This window comes from Acinonyx jubatus, chromosome B1 (assembly GCF_027475565.1).
Source record: "Acinonyx jubatus isolate Ajub_Pintada_27869175 chromosome B1, VMU_Ajub_asm_v1.0, whole genome shotgun sequence".
Classification (NCBI taxonomy): Eukaryota; Metazoa; Chordata; class Mammalia; order Carnivora; family Felidae; genus Acinonyx; species Acinonyx jubatus.
In genome coordinates, this window is record NC_069382.1 from 199376044 (window position 1) to 199396238 (window position 20195).

Genomic DNA, 20195 nt, shown 5'->3' on the forward strand with positions numbered 1-20195 from the left:
CTGACCCCCCACTCAGAGAGGGAGCTGGGAAAAAGTGCAAATTATCTCTAAACACAAATGCAGAACTGCACCTGCTGCCCCGCAGTTACCCACACACTAACACGCCACAACCACGGTGCTAGCAAAGCAAAGGCATATAAGGGGAGGGACCTCCCGCCTAACTCTGCGGCCACCTCGGGCGCCCCTCTGGCACGGCCGCTCTGACGGGGCTCTGTCCTCGGTGTTTGTGAAACAGCTGAGTTCTCGCGGCAGGATCTCGTCTCAGAGACTGGTGGGTTCCTGTGGGCATGCCCCCCACTCAGGTCTTCAGCACGAGACCCCCCAGGTTCTCCTCTGCCGCGGGGTGCCGGGGCCTGTTCTGTGCGGACCTCTCCCACGTGGGCCCAGCGACGTCACGGCGGTAGCCGAACCGGCCTTGGCGGGAACGCAGACGCCGTGCGAATTGGTACGGACCAATTGGCACGGTCCCCCTGGCAGGACCTCTGCTTTCGGCCCCCACCCCCACCCGTCTGCCCAGGAGCAGCCAGAAGGAGCTTTTCTAGACCGTAAGGGAAACCACGGCACTCGCCCTAACCCACCTGCCGTGTCTCCTCAGAGCCCTGTTGTGTGGGCAGCGACAGGCTGGTCCCAGGGGTGAACCAGACGGTCCTGTGCCCAGCACCCTGTGCAGCCAGGGACCAAAAGCCCAAGGAGCCAACAAGACTTAGGAGCAATTCAGCAGAGAAGCGTCTGGACAGGTTTTCCTGCTGGTGAAAGGGCAGAGGCAGGGGAGGTGAGCTCTACGTTGCAGCTCTGGACCCCGCCACCACGAGCTCGTCCCTGCACCGCGGGTCCGGACCCAGAGCACCACAGCCAGCACGGCACGCGAAAGCTCCCCGTGCCTCTGCGGCCCAGTCGCGCTGTCCGGGGCTCCTGGAATCTGGTTGCTCCCGCTGGCGGTTGGGGCGCCACCGCGCCTCACGCTCGGGGCCAGCCCTTCCCGTCCAGCGCTGACCACAACCCGCTATCCCGTCCTTCCCGTCTTCACTCGTTTGCCTCCCCGGCTGGAGTGCAAGTGCCTGAGGCCCGGGCTCTGCCCCGTCAGCACGACATCCCTGGGGCTGGAAAACCGGGCGGCGTGGTGCACGCGGACAGCCGTCATCGCTTCGCCGGCGTCCTCACGGGGAGGCCTGACGCCCCGAGGAAGAGGGATGCAGCGGCCGTCTGGGGTCGGCTCCACCGTCGGAGCCCATCCTAGGTGGGCAGCAGACCCCGAGAGCGCGAGGATAGCCGTGGCCCCTTCGAGAGTTTCCGTCCCGGGCACAAAGCCGCCACTAAGCCGCTTCCGTTTGCTTCTGTTTTGCAGTCCACCGGCCTGGCGTGCTCCCTGCGAGCTGTGGAAATGACTTCCGGCAGGAACGAGACCCCACGTGTGATACCCAAAGCCGTTTCAAGGGCCACCGACAGTGACCGTACGGGAGGACAGCCTCCGGGAGGTTCTCACCAGGGGGCCGGCCCGGGGTGACCCCGGAGGCGCCGGCCCGCGTCCGTCCGAGCCAGGGGCAGCCCCGGGGCGTTCCGCGCGGGCCGGGCGGCCTAGACGCCGGACTTGGCGATCATCTTCTCCAGCAGGCTCATCATGCGCTCCTGCAGCTGCAGGCCCTGCACCTGCAGCAGGTTCTGGCGGTCCAGCACGCGGCGCACCTCCTGGCACGCGTCCTCCACGGCGCGGCTCAGCCGGCGCTGCTCCTCCAGCATGGCCTCCAGCAGCCGCAGCTTCTTCCTCCGCAGGTGGCAGTTCTGCACCTTGCGCTTCTTCCCGGGCCGCGCGTCCGACCTGGAGGGACAGCGCCAGCATGTGGACGGCGGGCCGCGCGCTCCGGGCACCGGGGGCCCCGCCCCCCCCGCCCGCCCCTCCCCGCCACCGCCTCGGACTGGCCGGCCCCCCTGCGGGGCTGAGCCGCGCGCCCACCTGGGGCCGCCCCGTGCAGCTCGCGAGGAGGGGCCGGGACAGCAAGGGGCCGTGGGCACAGCCAGTGACCCGAGTCCCAGCCTGGGTGGGTGGGGGGCACGGGCCTGGTATGGGGCTCAGGGGTAGAGGCCACACGGGGCGGAGGCGCGGGGGGAGGGGCGAGAGACGAGGAAGGCAGGCAGGGAGGGGGTGCGGGCAGGGTGGCTTCTCCCGGGAAGCCTGGCACTGGAGCCTCCGGTGCACAGGGAGGTGAAAAGTGAAGGTGACCACGGCCCCGTGCCCTGCGCCCTCCGCCGTGGGGGAGGAAGCGTCCCTGGCTGAACTGGCCCAACCCCACCTGTCCCTAAGGCCTTGCTGGTCCCCTAGCCGGGGCCCCATGCTCCTCAGCAGAGCGATGCCCCAGCAGACCTGAGGGGCGAGGAAGCGGTCCCCACGTCCCAGCCCTAATTAGAAATTAGGGGCAGTGTCTGGGGCAGTAGGGAATCTGGGAACTGGGGTCATTCCGGGGAAACATGGGCCAAAAATCTCAGGTTTCCCAGCTGATTCCATCTGGCTATCCACAAAGGCATTTTTGTCTGGGGTCTTTGCTGAGAAGTTCCCTCCAGGGAAGGGGCCCTGGACCAACTGAAGAGTTGCCTCCTCCCATCACCCCTGACAGGCAGACCTGAAGGCCAAGGCCAGGGCTGAGGGGAGAGGCAGGGCCATAACTCAAACCTACACTCCTCCTGTTTTCTTCCTCAACGGGCGAACTCCTATCCACTCTTGAGAGCCCACCCCAAATGTCCCCTCCTCTGGTCCCCCAGCCTCCTGTGGGCATCTCGAGGGCAGGCTCACGTGGCCAGTGCTGGCCTAGCAGGAAGTCTGTGATGGACTGCAGAGGGGACAGGCATGCCCGCTGAACCAGCTTCTGAGCACATTCTGGAGGCTCAGCCCAATACCCCTCCCTGGTTCTGAGAAGACCAGCCAGCCTGGTGAGGATAGGGAGGAGACCCCAGGGCAGGGTCTGCTTGGGGGTGAGGGAAAGCCCAGAAGCCAGAAACTGGAGGGCACTTGGTCTCCCTCCATGTGCCAGGCCTCACACCTGAATCTGTTCTCTCTTCTGACACTCACAGCCATCCTTGGAGAAAGTACTGATTTATCCCCATTTTACAAAGGGAGACTGAGGCCCAGAGAGGTCAAGGACTTTCCACACAGCTAGAAATTGATGGAGCCAGATGAACCCAGACCATGGACAGGACGTCCTGTACTTCAGTACCAACTGCCTCCCTGACACTTCCCTGTGCGAGGTCTCCTGTCTGAGGCCAGCCCGGTCTGAGGCCTCCCCATCTAAGGCCTCCCCATCGGAGGCTGGCCTGGTCTGAAGCCTCTCTGGTCTGAGGCTTCCCCGTCTGAAGTCAGCCTCCCTGCTGGAGTCCTCCCCATCTGAGCCCTCCCCATCTGAGGTCAGCCTCCCCGTCTGAGGTCAGCCTCCCCATCTGAGGCCAGCCTCCCCGTCTGAGGCCAGCCTCCCTGTCTGAGGCCTCCCCGTCTGAGGTCAGCCTCCCCGTCTGAGGCCAGCTTCCTTGTCTGAGGTCAGCCTCCCCATCTGAGGCCAGCCTCCCTGCCTGAGGCCTCCCCGTCTGAAGTCAGCCTCCCCGTCTAAGGCCAGCCTCCTTGCCTGAGTCCTCCCCATCTGAGGCCAGCCTCCCCATCTTAGGTCAGCCTCCCCAACTGAGGTCAGCCTCCCCGTCTGATGCCAGCCTCCCCATCTGAGGCCAGCTTCCTCGTCTGAGGTCAGCCTCCCCGTCTGAGGTCAGCCTCCCCGTCTGAGGCCAGCATCCCCATCTTAGGTCAGCCTCCCCGTCTGAGGCCTCCCTGTCTGAGGCCAGCCTCCCTGTCTGAGGCCTCCCCGTCTGAGGCCAGCCTCCCCGTCTGAGGCCAGCCTCCCCGTCTTAGGTCAGCCTCCCCGTCTGAGGTCAGCCTCCCCGTCTGAGGCCTCCCTGTCTGAGGCCAGCCTCCCTGTCTGAGGCCTCCCCATCTGAGGCCAGCCTCCCCGTCTGAGGCCAGCCTCCCTGTCTGAGGCCTCCCTGTCTGAGGCCAGCCTCCCCGTCTGAGGTCAGCCTCCCTGTCTGAGGCCAGCCTCTCTGCCTGAGTCCTCCCCATCTGAGCCCTCCCTGCTTGAGGCCTCCCTGTCTAAGGCCAGCCTGGTCTGAAGCCTCTCTGGCCCGGGAGGCACTTGCATACCACCTAGTCCTCTGCGGCGGAAGATCAGCCGGCCCTCACGGCACCCGGCCCCTTCCCTGGCCCCTGCTGGTGGTGGGGGCGGGGAAGGAAGACACACACTACCTGAACTTAAGGGACAGTAAGCTGGAGGAGGTGTCGGAGCGATCATCCTGGAAGCGGCCTTCGTAGGAGCACTGGTTATACGGTAAGTACAGAGGGGTGGATTTAGCAGACGGCGACAGGGACGCCTCGGTCTGGGACGTGGAGGGCCCCGGCTGCTGGCTGTCCGGCAGTTTGCCATCACAGGACTCGGGGACCTTGGCCAGAATCCTATCAATGGCTAGGTAATAGGGCCAGTCGGGCGGGACGGACTCGCTATCTGTCATGCATTTTAATTTCCTGAAACGAGAGACACAAGAGCCAAGGGTGAGAAACGGAGCTGCTCCCGGCCCGTCCTGCCCGGCCCCCGGCAGAGGGGTGCTCGGGGGGCGCTGGGGCCCCGGGGGCCACGGGGCATGAGGGGGAGCCACTCGTGGCCAGACAGCCTCCCCAGAAAAACTGGCCAGGCTCCAGGGCCAAGGAGACATTAGACTTGGAGAGAAGGCAGGCCGGGGGACTACCCTGCCGTGGGTGCTAACAAGAAGCATGCGCCCCAGATGTAAGTAAGGCCATGTGTGAGTGCTGGGGCCTTGGGCTGTTTGGTACCGTTCCTCTCCCTGTGCTTCTGTAGTTTCTAAGCTCCCTACAGTGAACAAATGCTGTTCTTAAGTAGTTAGCCTGCGATAGATAATAAAGTATGCAAACATAGGAACAAAGTGTCATATAATATCAATGTAAAACATCATGACATGAGATGCGTGTGTTCCTAAAGAGAACGCCTCAGAAGTGGGAACCGGAGAGCACAGTCTGCAGTGTCCAATAGACCTGAGCTGCGTCTCATCTCCACCACTTTGCAGTGTGACCTTGGGCAGGTCCATTAACCTCTCTGAGCCTCCATTTTCACATCAGTAAAATGGGGATGAGCAAAGTAAACTCCTCACAAGCTGTAGGGAGGATTTAATAAGGAAATGCCCAGCTCCTGGCAAACAGCAAGCCGACTAGATAACATTCGTGGCTGAAGATATCAGGGGGCAGTAGGGCTGGGCCTGACACCCTCCAACCCTACTTAGACCCCAGGCCCAAAGGTGTGCACAGCACAGCTCTGCCTACCATGGCCTGGAGCCCTGCCCAGCCATGCGTCCTATCCTTCCCTGCAGATAGGCCTATGCAGGTCCCCAGGCCTTGGCTGAATTCTGGGAGGTCAGGGATGGGGAGGCACAGCTGCAGGAGAGCTGGGCAGCCTTGGCCAGGCCAGGAAGGAGTCCATAACTTGGGGGTGGGGGGTGGGGGGGAAGTGTTCCTGTCTGCCCCATCAGACCCAGCCTTAGTCTGTGGCCCCCACATTCCTACCCCATGCTCCTCCCAAGTAGGGAGGCCCTCAAGCTACAGGGACCCCTGTAGCCAGATGGTTCCTGTCTCCTGACATAGGGTTCCTGCCAGGGTGTAGCCCCTGGTCACACTGGTCTTTGAAACAGAGCTGACTCTCTGAACGAGCTGCCCGTAGCAAATGGGCACAGTAGGACACGGCCAGGGGGTCTGTGGCTCAGGGCAGCGAGCAGAGGCCAGCTACAGGAGGTGGCCTTGGGAGCAGCATACAGAATGTCCTCGGTAGAAAGCCAGGGACAGGCCACCGAGGGAGGCATGGCTGCTCCGTCTCCCAACCCCAGGACTACCGTCCATCACCCTGGAGGCCTGCACAGACTCCAGGTGCAGGATGTGGAGAGCTGTGCTTGGGCCCACACCCAGCCTCTAGCCCATCTGGAAGCCCCCCTGTGCTCGTTCTGACCACTCAAGCCAGGCTGCTCCTTGGAGAAATGAGGGAAGGCCTGCCCCTGCCCCGCACAGGAGGCCCCTGAATGGTATTCCAAGAGACCGTGCTCCATGGAACCCAGGCGCCCCCTCGGGCTTCCTTAGCCTGACAACCTTAATATGCAAAGAGCTACAGTGAAAAAATAAGAAAAGACTTTGGTAGGGGAGGCTCTTTGGGTAGGGGAGACAGATAAAGAACTAGTCAACCAATCAAAGCATCAGCCTATTAAGGGTGTGTGGCCTTGGGCAAGTCCCCTCTCTGCTCTAGGCCTCAGTTTCCCCCTCAGGGAACAGGAAACTGAAGTGTCACATGTGCAGCCCTCGCCCTCAGGAACAGATGGCAGGGTCTGCAGTGGGGCCCCGCTGGAGGGCCCGGGCTCCTGCTCTGCTGTCTCATCTCTCGTGGCCTCCCTGCCCTCCCCCCCTCCCCCCCCCCCAGGAATGGAAAGGAATGCCTCCCCTGGGACTCTGAAGAAGGCTTTCAGGATAAATAATGAATGAGTCGGCCAGACACCAATCAGAGCCCATGGATTATTGAGTCAGATGGGAAGCTGGTCAAACAGCCGGCTGCACCTCTGCAGCCCCCTCACAGGCACGGAGGGACGCACTGTGTGAACGGAGGAGGCAGGGACAGACAGACACACACACACACGTCTACAGACAACTCAGCCCTCTCACGCCACGAGCTGGTGGCTGGAATTTATCATCGTTTATGTTGTGACGGATGCCTTCAGACCCTTAGCGGCTGCCTCATTTCTGGCCCCTGGGCCTGCCTGGGAGCCGGGGCTGTGGGCAGAAATGCACCTTCAGACAGACCCAGGCTCTGGACCCCCTCCTCCAAGGGCCACGAGAAGTTGTCGGGGGCCCTGAGGGGCCTCTGCACGTCCCAGGCTCCAGACGGGCTGGGAGCTGCAGGCCAGGAGGGCAGGGGTTGGCTCCTTGCCGACTGTTGGGAGCGAGGATCCTCTCGAGGTGCCCAAGGCAAACCCAGGCCCCGTCTGCACCCAGCATGGCCTGCACCTCTGCTCCCCTGCTCAGAGCAGCCACGAGGAGTGCCAGAGGAGGCCAAGGCTGGGAGTCTTCCTGGGACAGCGCCCCTTCCAGGGTCACTGACAGGCCCACCCCCGCCCAATATGCCTGCCGCCCACCCCCCTCACTGCTACTCTCCACCCATGGCTCCCAGTTCCAGGTTGACCTTCATCCTGGAGACCCTAGACTGCCCACGACCCTCACCTTGACCATGACCCACTCCACACCTGTGACCTTGGCCTCACCCAAGAAGGCCCTCTGCATGGCTGTGACCTCTGCCCTGCCCATGGCCATCTGCACGCAGTGACTGACGTGCTCCCACCCTGGATGCCAGAGCTCCTCCCCTGCCCAGGAACCCTGTCTGTGGCCCTGACTCAGCAACTCCCTTCTGGCTGCCAGGGTAGGGTGGCTACAGTGGGGTAGGGCCAGGCCTGGGTCCCCGCTGCTTCTTTCCACAAATGAGGGCCCTCCCACAAGTGAGGCCCTGCTGGGAGCTCCAGGGCTCCAACATCGGCCCTACTACGCACCCTGCTCCCTGACCGCGGCCAGCCGCCGGCTGCTGGAAATGACCGAGTGTCAGCACCAGGCAGGACTTGCAGGCCTGGGAGCTGAGCCTCCTTCTCACCTCCGGCCTTGGTTTCCCTGTCTGTACGGCAGGCACCCTACTTAGCAGAGCCACGCCTGGGCAGCCGGCCTGCATTCTCCCTCCCGGCGGGAGGGTGCATGTGGGCCAAGCGGGAGCCGCCTGCACGTGGCACCCAAGGCAGGGGCCTGGGGTATGTTGCGAATTGTGCCAGCCCTGCCCTCGCTGGGCCTCGGTTTCCCACCTCTGACGGGAGGCTGCACACATGGTCTGTGCAGGCCCCATCTCGCTGGCTGGGCTCTGCCCACACGAGGCCTTCCCGACTCAGCTCCGAGGGGCTCCCCGCGGCCCCCAGTGGCCAGCGCTGGGCAGGGAGCACGGGGGGGCGCGCAGGCGTGCGGCACGTGGGGCCCACCTGTACTGGAAGGTCATGTTGGTGATCTTGATCTTGATCTCCTCGCCCAGCCGGCGCTCCCCCGTCATCTCCAGCAGCTTGCTGGCCATCTTCTCGTACACCTTGGCGTTGCGCTTGGTCTGCTTCAGCTCGTCGAAGAACTCCTCCCAGACGAGCATGAGGCCGCGCATCTCGGCATCCGTCCAGTTGCGGGCTCGCCGGTGCTTCTCCGTCTGCGGGGACACGAGGTAGCCGGGCACCTCGGCTGCCGCCATGCTGGAGGCACCTGCGGGGTTAAAAGAGCTCAGGCGGGGCCTGGGGCCTGCGCACAGGGCGGGAGCCCCACTCCTGGAAGGCAGCTCCGTGCTCAAAATGGGGCCTACATCTGACAGGCAGGAATTTAGTTAAAAGCTTTTAAACGGGAAACGTCATTTTGATGTCACGTTTCCATAGCAACAGAGCAACTGCATAAGCTACAACAACAGAAACCTTTTAACTGAGAGCGCAGGAATCAGGGCTGCCCTGACGGGCCATCAATATTGCAGCGAGCGGGCCAGACCCAAAACCGGTGGCCCAGGCGCCGGCCGTGCCTCCCGCCCCAGCCCAGCCAGCAGACCCTGCTGCCGGGAGCCCCGTGTGCAGCGGGCTGACGCGGCTGACCGCACTCCCCAGGCGTGGGCTCCAGGCCTCGGCCCCCGCCTCAGCCCTGCCCCACGCACACGGGCCGAGGCGCCAGGCGCCAGGGAGAGCCGGAGACAGGGAGTCAGGGTGGGACGGAAGGAGGGCCCAGCGCCACTGAGAGGGGGGTGGGCGGTGAAGGGGGGAGAGCGCAGAGGTGCACGCAGAGGGGGACACAGCTCGAGCAGCAGGTGCCCTCGAGGACCCGCCAACACTCGCCTCCCTGTGACGTGCTCCACACACAGCGTCCCCCTGGCCAACGTGTTCACATTTTACGGGGAGAAATGTAAACGCATCAGTACAGGCTGGGCAGCAGTGGGGCTCTGCCCCGTCTGACCACCTGTCTCCCCTCTTTGTGGTGGGACTGGTTGCCAGCCTGGGTGACGTGGGCTGGGCAGAGAAGCCGGGGCAGTTCTTGGGGCCAGAGGGCAATGGGCACAGGCGGGTAGTGTGTGTGTCCCTCCCACCCTGGGCAGCCCCACCACAGCCCTAACCACCCTGCTCAGCACCGTCTGTCCCTAGACCCGTTTCTACCTGGCTAGTGGGGTGCTCTTTGTATCCCCGGAACCCCACAGGAAAGGGTTTGCTAAAGGCTTGCTGAGTAAAGAAATGAACAAATGAAGGGACCAGCCTTAAGTAGCCCCTCTCTCTTCCCAATAGATCCCCTAGACTTTGCTTTTGGACTTACTGGCAAACTCCTATTCATTCTTTAAAGCCCTATTCTGACATCACCTCCTGTCTGAAGTCTTCCTACCCCACTTTGGTCCTTCTTCCCTTTTTCCCTCAATTGGACCTGTGTGACCCTGGGTTAAGAACACCGGCAAAAGTGAGAGAATAAGAATTTGAGTATTCACGGAAAGCCAGGCACTGTTTTAAAGACTAAATACAAGTATTTTCTACTTGGATCCTCAAGGAACTCTTGTAAAAGAAGCTGGCACTATTACTCCCATTTTACAAATAAAAAGGCCAAGGGTGTAGAGAGGCGAGGTCACCCTGTGGGCAAAGGGCTGGGCCAGGCTTTGAAAGCCGGTGGCTTGAAGCCGAATCTGACCCCATGCTGTGCTGCCTCTGGAAGGAGCACTGGCTGGCAGGGTCCCAGTAAAGGACACCTGTCACCCCTCCTGTGCCTATGGTCCTCGGCCGGGCACACAGGACGTAGCCAATGCAAACTGCCCACCGTTTCTGGGGTCTCCTGGGAGGCCCCCAACGCCGACCCTGGACAAGATGGCTGCTGGCATGGCTGGGGGACCCTCACCCTCTCTCAGCGGGTCTTTTCCAGGGCTTGACGGAGGCTCGTCCATCTCAAGGTCTCAAGGGCCAGGGCCGCGGGTCGCCAGCAGGGCTGGGAAGGTACCGCAGGACAACGGTGAACTCTGCACCCAGACGAGGGGAACCGGCCTGGATCCCCAGGAAGGCAGGGGGCGTTGCCCGCAAGAAGCAGCCCCACAGTGGCAGCAAGGTTGGCGAGGCCAGAGCACAGGGGACGGGGCAGTGACAGACAGCGTGACTGTCCCTGGCGGGGGTGGTCAGAAAGGAGGGCTTGAGAGCCAGGCTGGGGATGGGCTGCAGTGCCCCCTGGGGCTGGCCAGCAGAGGTCAGCAGCAGGAGGGTCAGCCAGGGCAGGACACCATGGCCGTGGGAGCCGTGAGGCCTACGGACAGAACGCATCACTAAAGGCATCAACATTCAAAATTAAAAGACAAAACTCACATGGTTTATCAGTAAGAGCCCATCACACCTGCTGGACAGGCCCCAGTCCCGCCTGCCTGCCTGCTAGGCCCCGATGCCCAGCCAGGCCATGGCATCCACGGGCCATCAGTGAGCCTGCCTGGCCTTTGTGGGTCCCTGGCGGTGGCCTAAACCTGGGGGGGGGGGGGGGGGGAGGGACTCACGAAGTTCAGGCTGAAAATCACCATGGCTAACAGAGGGTCCTCCTCTGACCTGACCACGGAGAGAAAAGTCTCACTCCAAGCCACCCCAGACTGGGACAGCTGAGCCTGGAGCGCGGAGGTGGGGGTGGGGAGGTGTCCCTGAATCTCCGCCCAGGCCCTCAGGTGGAAGGGCAGCAGGGACATGTGTGGGCACTCGGAAGGGCCCCTTGTCCCTTCAGTGGGTTCTTGGTTCAAGACCTGGACCCCATCAGCTCCCCGTAGGAGCCCCTTCCTCTCCGGGCCCACGCAGCACCCCCCAGGAAGGCTCAGGGCTGCTGTACTCCTCTGGGCCTGGGTGCCTGGCACGATGTGCTCGGGATGTTTGCAGCGTGAATGAGTGACTGAAAGGTCTCCCAGAAAGCCCGCAGTCCTCAGGCAAAGGACCTGACCCCAGGGCCCTAGTGCCAGCTCTCAGCCCCAGCGGAGGGCCTTTCTGCAACCACAGCTCCAGGGGCTGCCCCTGGCCCTGGCCCAGCACGTGGGGGGAGGCCCAAGGGAGAGGTAAAGGACACCTGCCACCCCTCCTGTGCCTATGGTCCTCAGCAGGGCACACGGGACGTAGCCAATGCAAACCGCCGTGTGCCTGGAGAATGCTCCCTACCACGTGCGTGGCCTTGCAGCTTCTGGAGAGGGCAGAGGCTGGCGGGTGATGGTAAACACTCCTCAGGAAGAGCTGCTGCCCCAGGGCCCCCGGGCTGGGGACCCTCAGGCTAGCCGAGGCCCCTGCCTGCAGGGGGCAGCTGCCGGCCTGTGGACATCACTCTGTGCTCAGGGCCCTGGCCCCAGAGGAGGTGTCTACAGCTCTCGCCTCCCCTCCAGCCAGCATGTCCAGGGGAGTCAGGGTGAAAGGCTGGACTCCAAATGTCTTCTCAGGTGTCAGTGGGCACGGGAAACCCCCAGAGCTTCCGGAAGCGGAGCCCTGAGGTCGGGCCTCCGAGGACAAGCACGAGCTAGGTGGGAGGGCCCTGTCTGTCCTTGCTGGGGAGGGGCTCCATACCTTGGCACAGCTGCATGGCCTGCGGGGACCCTCAATCTCTGTGGGATGGGGAGGCAGAGGGCCGGGGGCTGGGTATCCAGCAGTACCTGCAGGGAGAAGGGGTAGTTAAGCCCCAGCAGGAGGCCGGGGGACACCCGTGCGGCCACACCCTGTAGACCTGTCTCCCCGGAAACCAACACCGGTCTGAGATACTTAGGTGTGCTGGCCCTACCCAGCCGACCTGGAGCCCCAGGTGGGAAGCGGGGATCCCATCGAGGAGTCTCTCTCTGGCACCTTCCAGGGGCAGACGCCAGTGAGCAGAGCCTATCACAGTGGGTGGGTGGGAAAGTTTAGCAGTGGAAATGCTCCAGTCTGGGCGAAGGCGGGGAAGCACATGGCGTGTGGCGGGGTCACAGGGAGGGCTATTCCCGTGGAAGGGGGTGGCGATCATCCCAGCTTGGACTGGCTCACAGTGGAAGGAGGCTGGAAGCGGCCCAGCGCTGCAGGGGTCGTGGGTGCTGTAGGGCCCAGCTCACTGTGCTGGCACCACCACCCCTTTCCCTACATCCGCGGGGAGCTCAGACTGTGACTTTCGGCCTCCGCCTCGGTGGGCAGACCCCAACCCCGACGGCCCCGCCCATGCCCCAAGAGACCCTCAGGCCCGTGGGGGGTGAAGGCCTGAGGACCTCGGGGCCCCTAGGGCACATGGCCACGAGTGGCCTTCGGTTTCCTGCTTGGGAGGCCGGTGGGGAAGTGCCATCCAACCAGGTGGAGGGGCTGGGCCGGTAAGGCTCCCCCAGACCAGGGGGAACCACAGGAGATGCTCATGGCTGCCCAGAGTCTTGGGCGACACCACCAAGCAGGCCCACCTCTGGGCCCATGGGCACCGGCAGAACGCTTCATCCAGAAGCGCTCCGACTACCACCAAGCTGCCTGGGGGGCAAGGCACAGCCCTCCACTCCACACCTAGCAGGGCCTCAGGGGCTTCTTCTCAAGGAAAGCAGGGTCTCACCCTCTCCTGAGGGTCCCTCTGCCGTAGCGGCAGAGAGCGAGCGGGGGACATGAGCAGCAGGGGCTCTGGGCCCTTTTCTTTCTGGAAGTAACAGGGAGACCACGTGTGCTCAGGCGCGCCAGGCAGGGTCTGGCTGTCCGTGCCGGGACCAGGAAGGGGGACACAGCCTTGGTCGCTCCGAGGTACCATCAGAGGCCCTGGAATTGCATCACAGAGGAGACAAATTTGGGGAGATGAAGTCACCCCCATCAAATGTCTAGAACACCTGACGTGAGGACGAAGGCCCACTCCTGTGCAGGGACAGGGGGTCCTGTGGCACCCGAGGGCCCGTGCACAGAGCTGCTGCACAGCCCCGGAAGCCGGAAGCCCATGTGCCTGGTCACAGGGCTGCAGCCCAGGGGCAGGGGCCAAGCTGTGCGAGCGCACTTATCTGGCACCGGCCACGGCGTGGGCTCCGAGGCCGCCCTGCTGAGGGACCGGGCGGGCCACTCCCCCCAACGGACGGGAACCCATGGCACTAGGGGTGCTGTCTGTGCAGGCTGCCGGGTAAAGCAGCTGCACCCCAACATTACCAGGCACCGACTCGCCACGGCTCCCAAGGAGGGGCCGAACCAGGGCTAAGGAGGACGGTGCCCCATTCTGCTGACTAGGCAAGCCTTTGGGGGGCAGCGAGTCCTTGAAGCCAGAACAACTCACACACTCAAACGGGTGCGCCAGGAGCCCAGGAGCCCGCGGGGCGTGGGGGAGCCCCGAGGCCGAGGCACGGCCCCCTGTGAGCACTCCAGCCCTGGGCAGCCCTCACCACCCTCCAAGTCCCCGGAACCCTTCACCCCAGCAGCTCACGTCTGCGGGGACCTCCTGGGACGTGCCCAGCCCCCCCCACCCTCCGGGCGCGGGCCAGTGTGGCGGCCACCCCGCCTCCCCGGAGAGGCTCTCCACAAGCAAGCACGCCTCGTACAGCAGCGCGTGGTGTCATTTCCCTTTAATTCAGATACACAATGTTCGCGGAAGTTTAAAAAACTTAAACACACGTCGCTTGTCAGTCCTTCCCTCTCCTCTTGGGAGCGGACGGTCAGGTTCCAGGTCAGGGCTCCGGGACGTGCCCCTCACAGCCTCGCTGGCTCCCAGCAGGCGGGGATGGAGGTGGCGGGGCGTCTCGAGCTCACACCCGTGAGCACGAGGCAGCGTGCACGGACAGGCGGCCCCGCTTCGCCCAGAGCCAAGCCACTTGCTGCGGTCGACGAGGCCACGGTCCTCCAGCGCCAGTGGCCGCCACCCAGTCTGCACCAGGAAACGGCAGTGACTGTCCAGGGCCAGGTGCTCCCAGAAGCGCTTGGGGGGAGGGGGTTCCTTCGACGCCATGAAAAGTGTGACAGGTGCACGGGGGAACGGGACCCCTGACCCCTCCAGGCCACTTTCACGGGTCACCGCCATCTGAGCGGCCCACTCCCCGCGGAGGCCGCGCCCAGGCCGGCAGCACCAGCTGAGCCCTGCTGAGCTTGCCAGCAGGGCTGGGCGGCTCTCACACTGCTCCCCTGCCTCTGCCCATTGCCCCACAGACAGAACCGCCCCACCGTCCCCCTGGTCGGTAGCCATGGCTTCGAGGGCTCACCACAGAGGGAAGGACAAACACCAAAGTGAGGACGTATGCTAGGAAGGACGCTCGTGGCATTGAGAGGAAATGGATTCCACTCCCCCCAAACCACAGAGCCCCCTGCAGCCGCCGCAGAAGGAAGCATCGCCTGCACGATGGCCGAGAGCAGTTACCGCTGCTCAGAGTCCGTTCCGATGGAACCAGCAACAGGGCTCACCGCGGCTGCCCAGGAGAAGCCGCCCCCGGCCCTGGGGACTTGGAAGTGACAGCCGGCAACGGAGGGGTGCCTGGGTGCGGCGGGGGTCCTTTAAGACGCTGCCCTCCGGGTGTCTGAAGGGGTCAGCCTCGTTCATCCTCTGTGAAGGATCCATTTGCTGACAAAAACGTGATGGGGCAGGAGGCGCGGGCTCTGGCAGCTGGGGGTCACCTGCAGCCCTCAGTGGGGCGGTGGGGGAGGGAGGCACGTTTCTGGAGAAGACACGCTTAAGTGCGTTGCCAAACAATTCTGCCCTGGTTTCGTTCAAGTCCATCCTGATATTATCAGCAGGAAAACAAAAACAGCCCCCCCCGCCCCACTCCCCACAAACCTGCCAAATTGGTATTTTCAACAAAATTTGGATTGATGATATGATCGCTGCTTGCTATATAGACTTCTAGTAAGCTGATAAAGTCCTAACTTCTTGTGCAGAGAGCTGGCCAGGTGGACCCTTTCCTCAGCAGGATTTCAACAAGCAATGACACCGCTCCCAGACACCTCCGTCACGCAGCCAACTCCACAGGGCACGTCTAAGAAATAGAACTTCTACAAAGAACTTACGCGGCCAATCTCGTAGCCTTGCACGTCTGTGTATTGCAATATACACAGAATTACAGACTCGCACATACGCACACACATACACACTCACCCGTGGCCAAAAGGACTTCACTCACTGACTCCTCTCCATCTCCCGAGCACACAGGCCCGTCTCTTGGGTGGCACCTGTGGCCAGAGCCGGGCTCCGGGCCCCTGTTAAGAACCGACTATTTCATGGCAATCAAGGCAAAGCCAGTTACACTTCAGGCGCGCCCAGTGGCATGGACTCTAAGGGGAACAGTTCCAAACTTTACATTCACAGTGTTACTTCCTACAGACGTAAACTCCTCAGCAGGAACAGCATCAGGCCGGGGTGCTCCCATCTCCAAGCCGCCGAGGCGACAGGGGTGGGAGACAGCAGGTTCTGAGCACCTTCCTGCGCTCACACGTTCCAGCCGACTTATGGGAAAAGGCGGGAGGAGAAATGGGAGCCCAGAGGGAGTGAGGGACAACGCTGACTTCCTTTCTGTTAAAGTGCCCTTACGGTCCTACGCATCAAACATGTGACCCAATTCTATCGCTCGTGCCCTGGCGCGGTGGGGCCTCTGCAGGGCCTGGTGGGAAAACCCCACACCCCAGCAGGCCCCAAACTGTTGTTGCAGGAAAGGGCAAGAAAGAAACAGAGCTCTGGGGCAGTGGGGGGGGAGCTCGGGGGTCTCCAGGCCCTGCAGCTCACTGTGTGGCCTGCAGTGGGACGTCAGGCCTACACTCAGACACAAGGGTCGCTAACCACATACCGAGACTCGTTCTCTTTCTTCTCTGCAGACTCTGGAAGATAGCTTCCAAATTATCTCCACTTACCACGTGAAATACCCAAAACGCTGTCTGCACTTAAACTCAAGACCAAACTGAGCAGCCTGGCATTCACCACATGACTGGCCTCCCTCTGGGGGCCGACGGCAAGCACGGCCCCACTTGTAGGCACGCGAGCTCCTAAGCCAAGGTCGACCCAAATGTCCAGGCCTCGTTTGCATTGAACGACTTGGCTGCTTTGGGGCTGGAAACAGAGCTGGTCCAGTGACCTGGGTCTGAGGGGCCATGGGCTGGCCAGTCGCTGCCCTACCCTGTCTCCTTCCTGCCCCTTCCCCCGAATGAGCCCCACCACGGCTCCAGGGGCATAGGTCTACACCCTCCCGGGCTGGAAGGAGGCCTAGCAGATGTGCTGAGCTGGAAAAGGGGCCAAGGAGCTGCTGGGGCCTTTCCCTAATGGTTGCCAAGAAGCCAAGCTTTGCTCATGACCAAGGCGTGCAGACAAACGTAGCTCCATCACACGCCTGGGCCCTAACAACACAAGAGGGGCCACGTGGGAAGCAGATCCCGGCAGCGGCCAGACAGCCCTGGGCAGCCATACTCGGCTTGGGGATAGGAGCTGGAGGGCACGAGGGCTGGAGACAGGCTGCCCGCACCCAGGCAGGCTGGCCTTGTCAGCTAGGTGCCGGCACGGCTGTCCTTCGCTGCTGAGTGGGGGCTCTGGAGCCGTCCTAAGGACGAGGGCGCCACGGGCAGGCACGGGACAGAGGAGTGGGCACTTTCCGGTCCCCAGCGTGTGGCTGTGTGAATTATGATGCAGACGTCGGATCAGCAAACGTCTCTATGCTCTTATCAGACATGAACGGCGTAAGGAAGGACGGACGGAGCACGCCGCAGAGCCCACCGGCTGTTACAGGGGAGGACAAGGACCGGCTGGGGCGGCTTGGCGAGGGCTGTCACATGCAACACAGACTTGCGATGCACATACTCTACGCGGGCATAAAAAGTTACCTTAAAATTAATCTCTTTACTGATATAATTAAATTTTCAATCCTGAGAAGAAAACAGAGAAAGGGAAGCACGGCGCTGGGGGTCGCGCTCCCAGCCCCCGCCCCCCCCCCCCGCACACACCAGTGCTCGGTGAGGCCCAACCCAGGCTGAGCCGCGGAGAGTGTTCTCGAAAGCCTGATGGCGCCACCTTCTGCCTATGGGACAGCAGAGAGGCCGACAGCCAACCTGCAGGACCGAGGACATTCGTCCCAGACGCAAGAGCAACCACGAGCAGGCCGGGCAGCGGGAGGAGGGGACACCTGGGCGGCTGGCACGTGACACGAGTGCAGCACAGAGGGTTAGTGACACACAGCTGCTCCCGCTCCCCGCGAGGACTCGGGCGCGGCCCCACGCTGCTGCACGTGTTCCCGGCACGCAGCCTTGCCGCCAGGGGGCCCTTCCGCCACAGGGCAGAGACGGATACCGCCTGCTCGGCCACGGGGCCGCTCGAGGGGGGCCCGTGTGTGGAGCCACGCCGGCGCGGGCAGGCCCCCGGGCTCTGCTGCTGCCCCACGTGGGCACTCAGCACGAGGCGACTTTGTGGACGTTCCGCAAACAAGTCAACAGTCGATGGTATGGGTTTCCCGGAGCCGCGACCACCTCGAACACGGACTGGAAGGCCCGGCGGTCCAGCTCCTCCTCTATCTGGTGTCTGTAAAAGTCTGTGGCCACCAGGCAGAAGAGGTTAACGTCCACTCGCTCCAGCTTGCCCATCCTGCTGATGACGTGGGGAAGGCTGGCAGGGGAGTTAAGGGAGCAAGGCTCGAGTGAGGGAAGAGAGGTTTCCCAGGTGCGCCTCCCCGTCCTTACCAGGCTGTCCTTGCCCGGCACAGGTTGGGGCCCAGGAGTCCCGAGAGCCACCGGAGCAGCGGCCGGCAGACCCGGATGGCACGGCTGGAGCTGCCTCCCGCCTCAGCTCCCACCGGCTACGCGGGCAAGGCTAAAGGACGCTGCCCTGCTCCGGCTGGGGGAGCTCCAGGGAGAGGGTGCTCCAGTCCACAGCACTTACCTGGCCCAGCTCCCTGCTCGGCGCCGGCCGCGGCCGCTCCCACAGGCCCCGCTCCCGCTCGGTGAGAGCAGAGCCATGCCCCCCCGGCCCGGGCCCTCCCGGCAACACTGAGCGAGGCCGGCCGCCAGCAGCAGGACAGCCGTCTGCTCAGAGGCTCTGGTCTGTCTTGGGGGAAGGCTGCTGAAGGAGAACATCCCCTTTTGGCAGCCAGCGTTTTTGGGGGTGGGAACCAGATCTTCGCTGAAGCCTTTTACCCGGAGGATGACACGGGGCACGATGACAAGGAATAATGAGAAGCAGCATCAGCCACCACCCCAGCTGCACGGGGCCCTCGACTGGGGACGGGGCGGGAGGGAGGGAGGGAGGGAGGTCCACAGGGAGCTGGTGCCACCCTCCCACCCCTCCAGGCAGTCCTGGTCAGTGTGGCAAACGTTTCCTTATCAAGGCTGCACCCCTCTCAGGCTTAAGATACATGTCATTTCGACATCTGAGTTTCTGGCAAAGGTTAGGTTCCAAAAACTTTAACGGGAAGCATCAACCCAGACACAGACAGAAGAGACCACAGGACTGGTAAACGGGCCCCGGCCCGGACCCGGAAGGATACACGGCGGAGACCCAGGGGCTAGTGGAAGCACTGACGAAGAAGCAGGAGAGGCTCCACACAGCCATGGCCACCGGGCTCCTCTGGGTGAAGTTGGAGAGGGACAGCATGACCCAGTCCCGGACCATGGACGACTGCCCACTGCTGTGCAGGGTCTGGAAAACCTGAGAGGACGAGAGGCCCAGAGGGTCAGGGGCCACAGCTCTACCGAAGCAGGGGTGCTGGGTAAGGGGCGCTGCAGTTTGCAGGGTGAGGAGTGGGGCCCACCAGCACCTGCACCAGGTCAGCGCATCCAGATGTTAAAAGGCATTCGGTCCGGAAAGTCGGGGCTTCCCCCGGCCCGTGACCCCGTGCCCTCACCTTGTACACAACGGTGGCCATGAACTGTGGGTATGGCTGCTGGTTGGACAGAAATTCCCCAATGACTTTGTTCATGACATCCTGGGGTGGGAAGAAGTCATCTAAAAACTGAGGAAGGATCCGTGCCACCACTCTGGCTTCACAGGGGAATCCTTTCCTGACCCTAAAAAGAGGGGACACAGGTCAGAGTCTGGCCCCACCTCAAGAGGGCCTCATGTCTGATGCCAGCTGGGAGGCGCCCTGGGTCCCAGTATGTTACAAACATGTTGCAAACACGCAACCCCCTCCTTACTGGCCTCACCAGGCACCTGCAGGTGAAGGCACGGCTCGCGGCCCCCCAACCCGTGTGTGGGCTGAGGCCTCAGAAAGGGGTTTCAAGGTCGTGTCAAGTTATAAGCAACAGGGGTTTGAGATGGTGACATTAGAGATAAAAAAAAGTTCATAAGGAGAACACCATCCACGTTCCGTTCCGTTTCCATCCATGTCCAAATGCTGTGGGTGTCTCAGCACCCCGTTCTGATGCCAGACCTCTGCAGTCAGCAAGGACCCCTCTTACCTGACCCCTACCCGCACACTCTCCTGCTGATGCCCTCCACGCCCCGCTGCCCCAGATACTACAGTGAGCACTTCAAGCGATGCCTTCTGGCCAGGTTTCTCCATTTGTGCCCACAGAGGAGCCATACGCCACTGAAAAGTGCCGGAACGGCCCCAGAAACGGGGTCCATGCCTCCTAGGCATGCCCAGACCCCCCGCCTGCATGCCAGCTCTGGCCCAGCAGGGGCGAGGCTGCTGCTCTGGACGACACCCACAATCAAAAGCTACCTCCCGTCAACTCAGTGTCCCCCCGCCTGACGTCTGGAGAGTGACCACACTGCATGCCTGACAGCACTCGCTAAAATGTTGGTGTATTTTGTTAGCACCGGGATGCAAGGTCCACGAAGGCAGGGACCCAAGTGTGGGCTCCCCTGCCCGTCACCCAGCTGTGGTCGGGCTCAACAGATCTGTGTGGAACAGGAGATGGCTATAAAAACTCATTTTAAATTTCAACACAGAAACAGACTGCAATGCTTGGCTTTCCAGAACACCTCATGTGGACCGAGCGGACGCAGGGAAAGCCTTGGCTCAGCGTGCTCTTGTGAGAAAAAGCCAGAAGCCTCCTGCTGACTGGGCCAGAGGGACAGGCCAGGCTGAGTGGTGCAGAATGGGCCTCCCAAGGCTGCAGACGCATCACGTAGTCTGCACTGGGAGGCCTGGGGCAAAACGCAGGGTGCGGTCCTGGGGAAAGAGCCTGACAAGGTGCCCAACCCATTTTCC

At 62.7% G+C, this 20195-nt stretch overlaps 2 protein-coding genes across 6 annotated transcripts in view; both read right to left on the reverse strand.

The window, feature by feature from the left end:
- Positions 1-472: 472 nt before the first annotated feature.
- Positions 473-14568, reverse strand: MSANTD1 (Myb/SANT DNA binding domain containing 1). Of its 4 annotated transcripts, XM_053217671.1 has the most exons (6): positions 12665-14568; positions 11674-11759; positions 10001-10396; positions 8089-8353; positions 4277-4552; positions 473-1816 (listed from the first exon to the last, which is right to left on the reverse strand). In XM_053217671.1, the coding sequence occupies exons 3-6, from the start codon at positions 10044-10046 to the stop codon at positions 1576-1578; spliced, it is 828 nt and encodes a 275-aa protein (XP_053073646.1). In that variant the 5' UTR covers positions 10047-10396; positions 11674-11759; positions 12665-14568; the 3' UTR covers positions 473-1575. The 4 variants fall into 4 exon arrangements, with proteins under 4 accessions (XP_053073646.1, XP_053073644.1, XP_053073645.1 ...); XM_053217669.1 differs by having other exon boundaries at positions 10001-11759; XM_053217670.1 differs by having other exon boundaries at positions 11674-14568.
- Positions 14569-16868: 2300 nt separating this feature from the next.
- Positions 16869-20195, reverse strand: part of HTT (huntingtin) — a 145984-nt gene continuing 142657 nt past the window's right edge. For both annotated transcript variants that reach the window (XM_027071080.2, XM_027071023.2), the window contains 3 exons: positions 18882-19044; positions 18525-18685; positions 16869-17647 (listed from right to left, as the gene is read on the reverse strand). In XM_027071080.2, the coding sequence (XP_026926881.2) occupies positions 17434-17647; positions 18525-18685; positions 18882-19044 (538 nt within the window). In that variant the 3' untranslated portion in view covers positions 16869-17433. The remainder of the gene's footprint in view (positions 17648-18524; positions 18686-18881; positions 19045-20195) is intronic.

Coding starts and splice junctions, on each gene's coding strand:
- MSANTD1 (XM_053217671.1), bottom strand. CDS start 10,046: ATGGACGAGCCTCCGTCAAGCCCTGGAAAAGACCCGCTGAGAGAGG. Junction 8,354..10,000: donor AAAAGACCCGCTGAGAGAGG/GTGAGGGTCCCC, acceptor TTAACCCCGCAG/GTGCCTCCAGCATGGCGGCA. Junction 1,817..4,276: donor TTACTGTCCCTTAAGTTCAG/GTAGTGTGTGTC, acceptor CTGTCCCTCCAG/GTCGGACGCGCGGCCCGGGA.